General features: G+C 39.4%; 1 protein-coding gene across 3 annotated transcripts in view; it reads right to left on the bottom strand.

Moving 5' to 3' along the window:
* Positions 1-16,613, bottom strand: part of mast4 (microtubule associated serine/threonine kinase family member 4) — a 104,364-nt gene that overhangs the window by 40,999 nt on the left and 46,752 nt on the right. For 2 of the 3 annotated variants that reach the window (XM_042394450.1, XM_042394451.1), the window contains exons 4-5: positions 11,075-11,106; positions 1,660-1,740 (exon numbers count right to left, since the gene is read on the bottom strand). In XM_042394450.1, coding sequence (XP_042250384.1) covers positions 1,660-1,740; positions 11,075-11,106 — 113 coding nt within the window. The remainder of the gene's footprint in view (positions 1-1,659; positions 1,741-11,074; positions 11,107-16,613) is intronic. The other variant, XM_042394452.1, reaches the window with a different exon arrangement.

Below are 16,613 nucleotides of genomic sequence, written 5' to 3'. Positions count from 1 at the left end.
GACATGTTTGGGGCCGTTTCCAAACAAACTACTGGAATCGTATCAAGCTTTGGATACACAAACACTTGATCAAATTGTTGGTTTGGCTCTGCATATGAGATAAGATAATTGATGCACCAACTTTGCAACACAAGCAAATTCTTAATCGATCATCAATCAGTCACTAACAACCCTGATTCCTGTATTATTTAGATGAGATTGGTGCAAAGTGCTGTAGGTTACCGCATCATTATTTGAACATATTGATCAACAAAAACAATTTGCCTCTTGATCCAAAGCACTGCAACACTAAACCCATCAAGTACATGATGGAATAAAAAACTCAATTCACCAATAAATAAATAAATAAATAAATAAATAAAAACACCCAGTAAAAAAACATCTTCACATTGTTGTATGGAGCTGACTCACTTAAATGCCTGCTCCACTTGATTCTCTATGAATGCAGAGAAGAACAAGGAGGTGGTCAGAGGTGACTTGGGTGGGTGTTTTGTGGTATTCATTGATACAGAAAATTCTCAAAATCGAGTCTTTTGAATGAAGAAAAACATTTCAAAGTTTCATTCCAACTATTTCTCAACATTTGCGTCAGACGCTGCCCAAATAAAGCAAACTAAACCCGACAGAAAACATGGTTGTTCCTTTCATCAGTAGAACATACAGACATAAGTTCTTGTGCTGTGAACTCTCCATTTTTTAAATGTCATGTTTGTTCTATAAGGTTTAAGCATTTTGGACACACAGCAGTTGAAGCTGCTGCAGAGGGGCTGCATTAAACAAACAGTCAACCAATCCTTTAGGGCATAAAATTCACCTTTAAATAAAACTACAGGTACTTCCTTTGATCTCATATAGTAGACTGTATCTGTGTATAATCAACATCTATCAAGGATAGAGACGAAGCTGACATGACACTGATCTGCCATGTCACTGGATAACAAGGCAAGCTTTTTCCATTTTGTCTGGACACATTGGACCTCGAGAGCCTGGGTGGCAAACCGGGAATAAACTGATCAATCAACCAATGTAGAACCACAAGACGGCATCAGACCATAGACTGCATGTAAAGATAGATGTAGCGAGGTGTGACGTCACCCACTGATGTACATTGGAGCCGTTTGAAGCCCAGAGTTGCTGTTTATGGTCGTGAAATCTTTTCAGTTTGGAGCCAGGACCTTTCAAATAAGGAGTGCTGGGTGCAAAGATCATGCAGTAATCAGTAACTAGGATACTAGTATTTATCATGTATATGAGGATATGAATAACCAGATTTCTCTGTGCTCCATGTCATATCCCCAATATGATCAAAACGGGGATAAGCCTCATAACCGGGCTGCTCAAATCCATGTAAACGCAGACACTGAGACCATTCTTTACTTTGATGTATTGCGAATGCCACAAATCCTACTTAGCACATGAAAGAGGAGCATAAACCCAACCTCAGAACAGAGAGGGGCAAGATGGGGGAAGGGGTGAACCCATCAACATTATATAAGCACTCTTCTTACAATGTCATTTCAATGGCGGATGATTTTAGGAGGGCGAACTGAATACCCGGCTCTAGCCTTGTGGCACATGAACACAAGAATGACTCAAACATGCACTAATAGGCCTTTCAAAAACCAACCAAATAGCCATGGTTCAAGAGCTTTCGCTTACCTCCAAAAATGAAATGCGTGCAGAGGGCTGCACGGACTGCAAGGGCTAGTGGGAGTGGGGCTCAAGCTTCGGGGAGTGAGGCTGTAAGTTAAATGGAGTGTAGTGAATAGTTTTCTTTTATCTCACACACACACACAGACAGGACAGAGACCCCTCCCTACCCCCCCCTACAGCTCTGACATATTCACAGATCAAGACAGCAGCATCATGTAGAGCAGTGGTTCTCAACCTTTTTGGTGTCAAGGAACCCCAAATTGATACACATCAGGCTGTGGATCCGTATTTGATAGTCTCAAGGATCCCCATCTGCCACTGTGGAGTGGCATCTTAACAGTGAAAAGTGTGAAACCTATCAACAGAATAGTCATTATCTATGAAATAACAGTGATTCCCCATTTTTCTGGGGACCCCCTGGAACCCCCTTGAAGAATTCGTAGGGGGTCCCACTACCCCAGGTTGAGAACCACTTATGTAGCAGCGTAAATCATCCCTGTCAGATGATCCAAAATCGTGTTTGAAGAGCAGGTTCCCAAGGCATTTGTCTAGTTCTTAAAATGTGTGTTTGACATTGGGGATTATTTGAGCCCCAAAGCCTGTTTCAATTCAGACTAAAAAAAAATCAAAGAAGACAAACAAGCAGACTTGCTACAGAGTTATAGAAGAGAGACAACCTAATCCACATTTCTTACTGAATGCTTGTGATAACGATGGAAACAGTGTGTTTCCTGTTATTCAAATCACACAGAGAGACTTTCACTTTACCTACGTGGTGTCAAGGATTGAGGCCTATGTAGACTTTCAGCAGTGGCACTGCAGAGCATTAGGTCATATAGAGGTGAATAAGTTTTACTGCAGTGGAAGTCCAGAATATTCTGACATATACAAATCCTTAGAACAACACAGGAAATTAGCCACATGGTAAACCACTGTATATGGACAGTATACACCGTTTACAGGGTGATTTTTCTTTATTTTTCTTATTGACAACAAAGATCAAAACCAACAACGAAGTGATTCTACTAACAAGTATTTACTGACTAGCCAGAGCCTGATAAATTGTATTCTTCTGTGCCACTGAGCTCCAAACTGTTAAAAACACATCAATGAGCCAAACCGTGACATGTTCCTTCATTATGATGAACATGGGCTCTGTAGTCACCAATCAATCCCAGCTATACTGATGTAAATACTCACTACCGCATCAAATCTTAACATTTTGTAATATTTGCAAAAAACTACAGTGGCCTTTTTGTAAAGCAAATCAAAGTATACATTAGTGACTAAAGATTTACATCTTCAGTGGGAAGAAATGAGCTTTTCATGAGATTTCTTGACATTAAATAAAACATATAGAATATCGCCGACCTTACCCTTTAATGAGCACTAGTAGAAGTACAATGTAATGTGCCCAGACTTCACTGTGTGATTATATAAACTATGATCAGTGGGTAGTTCACTTAAGAAAAGGTCATTTTAAAATGCTTGTAGATAAAACACAGCACATTACTCATTATCCATGAAAATAGAACACAGGTTAATTACAATGATCTCTGGTTCGTAAAGGAATACCGACACATACATTTTGTCCTGAAATCTGCACAGAAATAATGATTTTAAAGAAAATCTAACATACAGTAGTCACTCATCTGTCCAATTTGCCTCTCTCAGTTGCAGATTTTAAAGCCTCAATTGGAGGGAACCATAACAAATGCCTTGTTGACCTGAATAAAAAAAATGTCAAAATAACTGGCTGTGATAAAAGAGGAAACCTGCCATTAAACACACAGCCTTCAGTCATTTTTCATCTTATTGATCAAATCCAACAAACGCTGCCACAAGATTCATGATTGGTGTGTTATGAGCGCATGTGTGTGTGTGTGTGTGTGTGTGTGTGTCTGTGTTTCCTTCGTGTGCACTGTGTGTGTGTGTGTGTCACACCAGCAAAAAAAAGCATGTGCTGTTGCGGCACTCCTTAGTATGACATGTTATCTGTCTGTCTGTCTGTCTATCACACACACATGTGCAAGAAAACATGAATGCATGAACATACGCACACACACGCACTCACAAACAAACACAAGGAAGTCACTGTTGGCTAGCTATGAATGATTTGACATCAGACTTCCTGCTGCAGATGCTGCTGCTGCTGCTGCTGCTGCTGCTGCTAATGCTAACGCTGCACAGAGCTTAAAGCAAGCACTGAAAGACAGCAACAAATATGACACAGAGACAGATGAAGCTACTGCAGAGGAGCTGCCTCCCCAGCCGGCTAGGATAACGGAGGAAAATACTCACTCTAGCGTCAGCCCTGGAATTCTCAGCCTCTCCCGCTGGGCTTTCATGGCTGAACTGTGCTCGTTTGCTCTATTGTGGTCATGATATGCATTCACACTGCCTGCCTGCCTGCTGCCCCCCCTGCACTGACAAAGAGCCAAACCCAGCCACCACAGTGCGATGAGATGGATTGGTTTTCTCTCCCCCCGCAAAAAGGGAGGGGGTAAAAAAGGGGGGCAACGGTTCTTGTTTTGGTCTTTCCACGTTCCACCTTGAAGCTGTCAAATGAGATCCTCAGTCGCCTGCGGAGGGCATGGAGGCAGGACAATACCCGCTCTCCCCTCCCCTAATACACGCCCCCCTGCTCCTTCACAGACGCACGCACATTTGTGTGTCCCCCCCCCTTCACCACCACCACCACCCCACCACCACCCCACCATCTCCACCAGCTGGTGACTTGCTACGTAGCAGAAATTAATGCAATACATTCAATGTACATTTTATCTGCTCCTCTGTACGCAGTCACCTTGACAGATGCTAACACAAGGCACGCACCATATGATGCAATGTCACCACAGCCACAGGGATGATGTCATCCTCGAAAGAAAAACATAATGCACCACTACCTGCCAGTCCACATCAGTCAATGAACGGCAAGACGGAAAGCACACCTGGCTTAAAGTCCTTTCTACACAGTAAATCACACAAATAAAAACAAAGAGGAAGAGCTAAAAAGAAACGTAAAACATCTAATGAAAGTATGAATTGAGTATTTGTGCTTAAATTAAAGAGGCATATGAGAGTTGGGTGTGATAGTGGACCAGAGTGTCCCTGCTCCTGCAGGGATTTAAAACACCCCAGAGATTACTGCCTGTCATTAGTTAAATTATACCTATGATGTATTTTATCTACACATATTGCTGCAGACACACTATTGCTAAACCATCAAGATCCCAATAAGTCAAAATGGATCAATGACTCACTAACAGGAACTCTTCCGAGGATGAACTACTGCTGATGACAAAAGAGGGAATTTATTCAGATAATTTAACAACACACTGTAAAAATTACACTATTAAAATGTGTAGAGCTGCAGTGATTACTCTATTAACTATTAACATTTTTAAAGCAACAAGCAAATTGAAGACATCACTGCAGGCTCTGAGAAATTGTGAACGGAATTTTCACAATTTTTTTTTTACATTTTATTGACAAAACAATGAATCAAGACAATAATTGTCAGAATAACCAACAATGAAAATAATTGTGAGTTGCAGCCCTAACAATGTGTAGTGTAATGAGTCATTTCAGCAACAGCTAACTGCCACTAAAGTTCTGCTGTACAGGTGAGTGGATGATGGTGCTTTTGTCAAAATGGGGACGATGGGAGACGAATAGAGAGCAGCTAGACATCACTTAGCTGTGGCCTCACTCACTCATCCGGTACACCAATGAATTCTTTATTGCCATGAGCATGTTTGAGGAGCAAAAAGCCACTGCAGAGGACGCCGAACGCTGCACTAACCACAAACCCAAGAGTTGAGGCGAGCAGGAATTGGAGCATAAGAAGATGTAGCGTTGTGTGTGGCATAGAGCGGGTCAAGAGAAGGCTACAAACTAGGAGTCAATAAGATTGCCTGATGTACTGTCCTGTAATTAGCAGGAATTCTGATGCTAATATTTATTTATATTTTTCATTTTTAAATTGTTCAATTTTCCAACTTACATTGTGGGTTCAATAAGCCGATTTCTTTCAAGCTTGGGGTTGATTCACGATCTATTTTTATTTGCCTGCAAAATGAAATAAAACATATTTTTAAAGACAGTTGGGCAAGAATAATAAAAGACCTGCACCACCTGCACAGCTGTCATCATTATGCATAAAATACAGGTTATCCCAGCTACTGACTGTCAGTACCAGATGCGTCAACTAAGTAGAGGACATCTAGTTTAATAATCAGGTAATAATTACAGACAAAGCAGAAAAGTCAGCTCACTAATTGATCTGCTGCTGATATGTGCAGACCGCTGCTTGCTAGCGTTAGCTACCCGGCAGGCAAACTGATCAATGTAGAATCTGGAAACTGTTCAGTCGACTCCCAGATCTTCAACTCTCTTAACCAGAGGCGATACCTCGTCAACGAACACAAACATGTCAGTGTGCAGAGTCATTTTCAGTCTGTCCTTATCGTAGATGCGACTGTTAAATTCACAACGAGAATAGCCAGAGACAATGAGCCACCTGGAGTCACAGGACCAAACATTTTCAGGATGCTAGGCAATGCTCTCCGCCCTAAAATGTGTCGTGGAATATAACAGTGGAGTTAAGAGGATCCAAAAAGAGACAACGACAGTCTAGATAGGTTTTACACTCTGGAGAAATGTGTAGACAAAACAGACAAAACTTTCTTGGATCATCATCCATCCAAGTAAAAGAACAGCCACCACACCCAGTCCCAACTATCACATCTGTTTCTGCAGTCAAGCAAGCTCATCACATCCCCTTAAACACTCATATATCAAGTGTTACCATCTGGTTGCCAAAATAATATCCCTCTGAAACACCTTCAAAAATGACCAGATCCAACTATCACTAACACTATAAACAAGTAATGACGGACTTTGCTCTCTACTGGACACGTGCTGTGTTTTTATCCGTATCATTAACTAGGTCAGAGACAAATTTCCATTGATTTATGATGGACAAAGTCTTTCTGAATCTGTCACACTGTCTCAATATGTTTTGTGTACTTCTGAATAAATTCACACTGTTAGTCTAAACTTTTCAGTAAACAGATTCAGACTCATTCTTCTGTCTGTTCAACCAGGACATGATGGAAAAGAATAATTCCTTCAGTGACTACATGAATACATATGTAAATGAAACTTATTATTTAATATAACAATGCCAGCTGTTAATCTTTGAAGGAAAAAGATGAAGGAAAGGTGCAAAAACAATCACAATAAAAAAGTGAAATAAAAGATTGCATTAATCCTGGACCATCAGTAATCATAACTAATCATTGGTTGTATGTAGCACAGTTGTTTAATTCACACCTTCCAAATCAATATGTAGACACTTTCAGGCATTTTTATGCTTTAGAGTCTGTTGGCCACCAGTTATAGAAGAATTAATATATATTTGAGATATGCATGTTTTTGTCATTTTCTACCTACATAGAAAATGTATCAGAACAATATAGGAAACTACAAAAAGAAAATTGTATGAAATGAATTTACAATATGTCACAATATTAAAAATATATATATATATAAAATAATGATTCAGCTGAGATAGTTTAGTTTAACTGAATAATTTTTTTGGAAAAACATCACAGAGTGATTTCCTTTGTGCTGTTAATCTGTGGCTTTCTGTAAAGGTTCGTGACTCACCGAGGTTTTCATAATAATGTCTGACTGCTGCTGTATCTGGGGTGAGAAAAAACTCACAGCACAGTTTGTTCCGCTTGAATTCAGCTCTACTTCTATGCAGGTGAAGTAGACCCAACATCAGTCTCTGCTACAGTATGCTGACTGTTGTTCAGCTCTACAGAAAGCAGTGATACTGTACGTAATGAGACGTTGGAGTGACACTCATTACCTACATCGTTTTGCAAAAACACGGAGCACGTGCATATCGCCATTTGTCAATGAGATCACATATTTTGGGCATCTTAACTACAATGATCTCACAACCATTCATCATGCATCCTAAGCACAGCTGCACAACCATTCAATTATACACAACTCTCTTACTTGTCCTTTAGATTTGAATTAGTATAATTTACAAATTACTTACATCTTTAAGTTAATGACACAGCTCTTGTGTAAATCTGTCCATAGTGACAATTTCATGCAACTTCTTGTGACCATATACACTGTATAATTGAGGGCACTCACAAAAACACTCAAAATACATTTGTTGGCATTTCTTAGAACAAAGCGTTCCCATAATGTTTGTGCATACTTACGAGATGATGATTAGTTATTTAATTGGGATTTCAGACCGAAAATGGAAACACTTTTCTGAGGAATACTTGATATAATGCTGCACAAGTAATCTGGAGTTTGATGGACATTTTCTGTTCATTTGTAGCAGCCACCCAGTATCTCCTGCAGTTTGGAATTCTGTTTGATTTCAATGCATAAAACATTATGAACATCAGTTTTTAGAAAGACGTCCAACTATTTTGTGAAACTAAAAACTAAATTAAAAGATTCTCTCACAAGTTCTACTTTCCTTCTATTCAGCATTACTGTAACAAATTAAGGTTTACATTTAACATTGTGTATTTACTGGACAAAACCGTTTGTCAAATGAATAAATGTTAATTTACACTTATTTATTTAGCATTTTGTCCAAAGTGCTGTAAAAATGAGGTGCTATCCAAGTCACAGCAGATGAAGGAGGAGACTGCAGGTGCATGAAGTAACACATAAGTGCATAGGAAATTAGATTCTTTTTTTTTTTGAGAGAGAGAGCATGTTAGATGAGTAGGTACTCTCAGGAGACGTAGGTCTTCAACTGATTTTTCTGAAGGCGGAGAGGGATTCTGCTGACTGAACTGAGTCAAGTAACTGTTTCCACCTTCGAGGGAGCACACAGCAGAAGAGTCTGGATTCAGATTTCCTTCCTCACAGTGATGTGAAGACTAGTTGTTCTTGCATGGGCTGATCAAATTAGTATCAGCAGATGCTGCTCACAAAAAGTGCCAGACCTAGTAAATATTTGATGCTCCAGAGAAAATACTGCATCTATGTACACCTCAGGGACGACTGTAGCCGTAAAACTACTACTAGAACACTCTCAGTAAATGGCTAACCACTAACAACTTCATCTGCAGGGATCCAGTTCATGAAGTCTGGTCGACAGCATCTGTTCATATTACCATAAAAAAAACCATGTAACAGAATCTACAGTCAACAGTTCCTCTTCAGTATCTGGTTGCATGGAAAAGCCGTTGATGTAGTCGGGCAGCACAACACCTTCAGTTCCCTTTCAGCTGAAACTGCAACAGGTTGTGTTTCTGTGCTGATGATGAGAAATGGGGAATATGATCTATCATAACGGTCAAACAAATCCAATGAGTGTCTTGCCAAAATAAACAAATGATTGATTTTCAGTTATTTAATTGGACCCGGCAAAAGACTTCCAGTTATTAAGGTCAGCCTATAAATAGGTTCCTGTGATACCTCAACTAGAATAACATGTGTTTAAAACAACTCCACACATGACATACCATAAAAAGGTGCAATCTATCACTCCTGTGGCTGTGGAAAAGGAGCTACTGTAACACTGTAAATCCCCCTCGGGATGTAAAGAGTTGGTGGAAAAGCTTGAAAAATAACTTGCATGCTGACGCCAGAATATTAATGACATCAAATGTTCAGTAGATGGCTCTCTGTCACAATAAATACTCTGCTGTGTATTTGACAAATACTGAGCCAGTACAGTTTCTGAAGTTTCTTTTTCCAGTAACGTTTACTTGTTGTGATTAGAGGATAAGTAGATGTAAAGTCTGTCAGTTCCAGGTTGCACATCATTATCACTAACATTATCATTTACATGCTCTGATGTTTGCTTATTCCCTACTCAGCTCCAACATCAACAATTTACACCATCATCCTGTCTAACAGTGTTTAAAAATGAAGCACACAAGTGGGACACAGCAGTTACAGAATGCAGCGATACTAACAATAAAGAGAAGTAAATATATCCTAATATATATATACATTTATGTATATCTTAATGTGTTACTTGATGCTCACTTTTCTCATTTTCAAAGTGACAAATCAGTCTTATGGTTACCAAGGTCACTGGAGAATTTAGTGCTCTAAATATAAACTGGTGCAGTTGGTGATCTCACAGCAGGCTGTTAGTAATGGCTCACCTCTATTACAGAAGGTGCCCCCTCTGGTGAGGTGGCAGCCAGAGCAGCAAAGTGTCATGGGTAAATCTTTCTGCACAGATAATATATGTCAAACTGAACCAAAACCAGTGTCCAGGAAGCCTGTTATACCTTCACATGGTTTAAAAGCTGCGTCTCATCTGTCATAGCAATCACAAAGTATAATCTTTAATAACCTAATGAACAGAAATCTGACAAACTACATTGGTAATTGATTCATTTTTTCATTTTTTAAGACACAGAATGCCAAAATTGTCTGATTTCAGACTCTTAAATGTGAATATTTCCTGGTTTCTTTAGTCTTTATGATAGTAAACTGAATATCTTACAGTATGTATGCTTACTAAAGGCCATCAGAAAACTGCCTACTAGCTCAAAATAAATATCATCCAAATCACTTATGTGGCAATTTGTGGGATTCATTGAAAACTGGTAGTCTTTAATAATAATAATTCATAAGTTGTCAAGCTGATTTGGAGATGAAGGGTTTGAATTGAAGGGTCCACTCTGGGGTTGGATACTGAACTTTATACTTTTAATGGTACCAACCTAATTACATCTGTACTACCGAGTACCGATTCACGTTGGATCAATCGGAGCCAAATTTCAGTACCTTGCAGGTCTGAGAGTGAGCGCAGCCCCGAAAGAAGTTTTAAAAACACACATTTAATTACTATTAGGTCCTGACTGATCCTGTCGGCGTGTCTGGAGATTTCAATAATCAATGAAGTTCTCTCTCTCTCGCTCTCAATGGGGAGACGTAGCAGTGGGGGGGATCGCTGCATATAACTCTATATTTGTTATATATAATTGTTCAGACCGAGTGCTAGAGCAAATCAATAGGACGGGCATTTGATTTTAGTGAGGGTCACACATTGCATTGTATATTTGTTTACACACACACGGACCCCCGTGCCGCCCCGCTGGTTAAAAACAACAACATATTTGGTCTTTGCAAACAGAAATGATATACGTGTTCATTGTATATTGTTCATTGCATATAGAGCAGGAAAGTGAGATCCGATCACAAGTGGTCACTCGAGACTCGTTTGGAGACACATTCTAATGCCAGATGTGAACAGATGTACTTAGAACTGTCCACTTGAGATCGGATCACCCAAGATGCATGTTAATGCCAGGAGTAAACCAGCTTTGAGATGCAATCAGATGGAAAACATCCCCTCTCTAAACAGTATACTGTATGTCTATGTAACACATATATGGGTACTTACAAACTGCCTCTTCTAGGAAGACTCAGCTCCTTCTGTAAATGAAAAGAGAAGAGTTATAAGTACACAAATAAATTCACAACTTAAAATCAGTTACAGATATGTAGCATTGAAAAGGTTACATGGTTATTTGTGCAAAGCTGGTAAATTTGCCAGATTCATGATAGCTGTCAGTATAGATGTGATGATACCCATATGTATGTTTATTTCTCAGGAATGACAAGCGGAAATGTGTCTTGCAAAAAGTGATACAGCCTCAGAAACACCACAGTCAATAAAGAAAAACAAAATCACATCAAAATTAGAAGAACAAAATTAAGAAAGTGGATGTTAAACATGCATTAACTGATTTTTTGGCCACTTGTTTTCAGCAGTAACAAGTTCTGAGCACAACACTGACATCATCTTTTAAGTTGATACAGTGAACTTGATAGCAAACAGTTGCTTATTTCTACATACATCAGTCATGGAGTAACGTTATCATTCATGTGGAGTCGTGTTTCTGTCCACCTGGTAAATCTAAGTCCAATATTCACTCTGTTTTAGCTGTTTTGCTCTGTACCAACCCCTGAGGGAAATATCTGGCTCTTTAGCTGCCAAATGCTCCACTATGGTCACCAGCTAGTTGCCAACTACGTCTGTTTGCCGTTTGGTGCTGAGTTTTTAGAGCTTGTTCTCTGAAAACAGCTGCCTGCTGTGGCCAAAAGTGACACTATGAGATTTGTGAGAGTGAACCAAAACAGTAAAGTTGCAGCCGGGCAGCTAAACAATAAGCTGAAACTCGTTATAAAGCTCAGTAAAGCCGAGGGAAGCTGCAGAGTCACTGACAATTCTCTGTAGGTTCATCACTGCGAGCCATACCTCTGACATTACACACTGTCATTTGATACATTGTTATGGTAAAAGATATTGATCATAAACGCTTTAAGGGAGATTTATATTCTTTTAAAAAACACAAAAAGCCCATTATTCTGCTGCAGTAACAGCGGTTTTACAGCTTCACAAACAGCCACCATATGGAAGGATATCACAGAGCAGGTGTAAGCTGCTACATCCCATCACAGAGAAGCCGGTAATAACTTTCATAGAAAGCATCTGGATTTAAAAGCGTTCACTTAAAATCACATAATGGCTGAACCAAGTGAACAGGAGCATTTTACCATCAAGACCAAGGCCGTAGTCTCTGACAGTGTTTCAAATGAGGACATTGACCCCAAGCACAATGCTGAAAATACTGGGAAAATGTGTCTCCCCTTGCCAACTCTTTTCACTGATCACTTGTGACAATTAGTTTATGCTAGACTCTCTGTAAAATACTGCTTTCCTTAAGCAGTCTATTCAAAGTCCAGTTCAATCAATAAATGTTTACTTTACAAGGTGTCCTGGTGGCTGCTGATCATGAACCTCAATATTCCTGGTTTGAGTCCAACTGGGGACCTCTGTTGCATCTCTCTTTCCATTCATTCCCTGTCATCAATATACTGGTGACTCTCCAATAAGGTCATAAAAAGCCCCCCCAAAAAATATCATATATTTGAACATGGAGGTTTATTCTTAAAAAAACCCCAAACATTTACTTTACACCTGGTCTAAATCAAGTGTAAATTAAGAGTCTGTGAAGATTCTCAGTCATCCAGGTCATGGTTATCTGAGCAGGGTTGAATTGAGGGCAACTGGACTTGGTTGCAGATACTTGAAGATGTTGGGGCTTCTTCAGTTCTAACTGACTGGTGGGGAATCCCAGGTATTAAACCTCTCCGGGGTCGTTATCAAGGTAATTGATACCACTTGGTTCATTAGTGCTCCTGGCCGTCGTAACGACAGTCATTAGAGTCGTTGGAGTCACCTGAGCCAAAGTGTAAATGACAGTCGTTGGAGTTGTCAAATGAGGCCAAATGTGAATGGTTGTTAAGTCTCCTGGGAAGAGATGAAAGGACAGCACTGTAGGTGGGGGGTAAGTGGAATCATAGGCCTCCTCCTCTGTTGAGGGACGGTTTCTCTACTTTGACCTAGATAGCCTCCTCCACTCCTCTTTCAAACCATCATTCCTCCCTATCCAAAATATGTACGTTGTCCTTGAAAGAGTGTCCCTTATCTTTCAGGTGAAGGTAAACTGCTGAGTCTTGACCTGCGGAGTTGGCCCTCCTGTCTTGAGCAATGTGTTTATTTAATGGTTGTTTAGTTTGCATTGGACTGCATACACTTTATAAAGTCAGGTTAATACTCAGGCATGAATAGAAAGGTATAAAAGTCGAATCAGAGGGCAAACATTTGACTTTTCAAGGGAATTGCTTTTGTTATTTTTTAAAATTTTGATAAATACTCAATATTACAATGTTGCAGATGTTGTTTCTTTAATACACCTTACCTACAATTATGAGAAATACAATTATTTATGCCTGCTGACCAGTTACAGTACAGTCCACACTGTGAATAAAATAAAAAGTGTGCATCTTAGTGTAACACGGAGCGCCTCCCCTGCATGGCTCCTGACAGCTCTGTCAGCTGAATTGCAGATCACACTGTAAACTATCTATTGATACTGACAGTATCTCTGTCAAATAACAGTTGACAAATGCAGAGACAGAGCAACAAAGATCCCTGACTAGAATCAAAGTACTTCCACTGGGGGGCTTCTCCACTACTGATTCAAATCCTCAGTGTTTAGGGGGTAGCCCTGGTTTGTTTACCTTCTTTTAATTTCTTTAATTAAAGACAATACTGTACATTTGTTGCTCAGGCCAACTGTAGCAGGCAGAGTTACACAGAGGTCAGGGTTTACTGTGTGTACTGGAATAGCCCAGCAAAAGCACCAACAATGCCCTCATTGATTTCTTGAGGGATTACACGTTCTCACAGGCTTGTTACTTGAAGGATAATACTGCTGGCAAACATGTGCAATATTGCAAAGTCCTTGCAGTCATTCAATACCTTTTGACTCAAAATGTTTAACACAATATATAAAGTCTTCTATCTAAAAACCTATTTATTTCAACAAATTTCATAATCTATTAATTGTCCAAATCATTTCTTAAGAAAAATACCAAAAATGAATTGATTTCAGCTTCTCAAATGTGAATATTTGCAAGTTTTCTTAGTCTTGTGTGATATTAAACTGCTAATTTTTGGGATTGTGTCTGTGTTTGACCAATCAGCAATAGTCAGCCTTGAAAAATTCAACCTGGAAACTACTACCCACAGAACAGAGCAGAAGGACCTTAAAGTGCAATGCCACTGACAGCCACTAGATGCTGACTCCAACTGACTCCCATTCAAAAAGCATTTGAAGACTTATAGTACTTAGGCTCCAGGACTTGAGAAAGAGTATTGTTGCAATATATCTGTATGTTTGTTACTTTTTTTGTGACTTTAAAGGTTAACAAGGTCATGTCTTAGCAGTGAATGTAAAAGGTGAGAACACAGCATGTGTATAATATGCTACTGGTTATATCATGTAATGTTACCTCTTGTTAAATTCAGTTTGTGACTGACAATTTTAGAAAACTACACCATTCAAATTGTGCTCTGACCATTGGATAAGTCTACTCAAGTGGCTATAGAGAGAGAACTGGGCACGTTTTCTTTTTTGTCCCCAAACATCCCCTTCGTACACTGTGGTTTGGATCTCAAGAACACCTGGAAATTTGTTTTCCAGCTCCTTCATGGAAAATTTAATGATGCATTTCATTTAAACATTCCAAAGAACATATTTCTTAGAAAGCTGCTGTGGCAGGCCTGAAATGAATAAATTATAAGTAAAACACAGCCTTCCACAAATCATGCTGCTGTTGCAACATCTGTTGATGTGTCAGTGCCACATGGACAGCCATGCAAACCAAATACCAACAGCAGCCACAGTGACAGTGATATTACAGACAGAAGCACACCATGTACAGATCACTGTATCCCCTTTAGAGTTAACAGTATAGTTTGTTTAATTACAGTAGTTTCTTGAAGAGAAGCAGGTTGTTTTATCACCCTCACAACATTTCCCTGTGCTCTTTTATATCAGCAGTGTGAAACAAATACAAAGCTTTCCAGCTCTGATTATTCAAAATCCCTCCCTACTGATGTGTCCTTTAGCTGTAAAAGGATAAAATATCCAGGCTTTGGATCTGTTTTGTTTTGTGACTCCTAATCCTACTGATTTGATCATTAGACATTTCATTGTCTAATAAGAACCTGATAAGGGTGAGATCCTTTGTCTGATACCGTGTAGGACATTGAGTTGATGTGTATTGGCTTCTCCAGTCAGCAGTAAAAGTGCTAAGCCCCACTCTCCCTTTGCTATCAATTAGGGCTTAATGTCTGGCTTCCCCTGCTGCCTACAGAAGACCAAGGGCACAGAGTTTCCTTAGGAGACATGACCGCAGCTCACACAACACTAATTACCAGCAGGGAATGACTTACACTGATGGCATATCCACCAATCACAGCACATCAAATCACAGTGTGAAGTCTACTGTAATAATACAAAGACAATTTCGAGAGCAAAAACATGATAATAATAGAAAAATCTAATAAAAAACACCAATTTCTGCCTCAGGAAAGTATTTACATAAAGTGAAATAAATTGTCTTGAGATGACTTACCCATTTACGCTTTTGATTTTTGACACTTATGACACCTTTCTGAGTAAGCAGAGCTTGTGCAGAGAAAGCGGCCTATTACTGACAGCAAGCAGTCCCGCACTGCATATTCAAAGTGCACTGCGTGACATGGTTTTAATGAAACAGAGCAGTGAGACACATCCAAACTCATGCTCTCCCTCAAGGATGTTTGGTTTTGTGTTTGTCACAAAATTGGGTGTCCTCGTATAAATAAAGCAGCTCTGATATAACAGACATTGGGAAACCAAATGAATCCACTTATTACAGCAAAACAACTACAAAACAAAGGTCTCTTTCAAAAGATTATGCAAAAACATGACACCAGAAACTCAAAAAACTTACAGAAGTAATCAAAAGTTCCCAAAAGGTAAAACTAATTCAACATACAGAGATGATAAGTCTACTTAACAACATTATAGCCCACTACCATACTTGCTGCTGTAATCCTTGAACTGTGAATATATTTCAGTATATTAACATTCAGTAATTAGCTCACAATATAGATGTTTTAATTGTAGTCAGGCATCCGCCACTCCCGTGTGGGATTCAAATTGCCTACCTACGCACAAGGGATTCATAGGAAACTTGTACAACAAATCATGTAATCTAGCGTTACAGTTTGTAATTTTATGTCACTGAGATCAGCCTTAACGTTTACTGTTCTGTCGTGATATAGCTGCGTCAGAGCCGTGTTAAGTGACTGCTGATGCAAACTGAACATTTCCTCCTGCTGCTAGTTCACGTTAAAAGCATTCAACCGGCAAAACACGGGGTAGCTTTTATTTATTATTTATATAGTCACAGGAAATGCAATTGTCACAGAGGTCTAGGGCTGGGTGTTTTTTTAAAAATTACGATACCAGTACCAATACCAGTACCTTTAAAGTGATACCGATACAAATAGAGTACTTAATTCGAAACCCATCATGTGA

Source organism: Thunnus maccoyii, chromosome 19 (assembly GCF_910596095.1).
Source record: "Thunnus maccoyii chromosome 19, fThuMac1.1, whole genome shotgun sequence".
Classification (NCBI taxonomy): domain Eukaryota; kingdom Metazoa; phylum Chordata; class Actinopteri; order Scombriformes; family Scombridae; genus Thunnus; species Thunnus maccoyii.
This window is presented reverse-complemented; position numbering and strand designations above follow the sequence as displayed.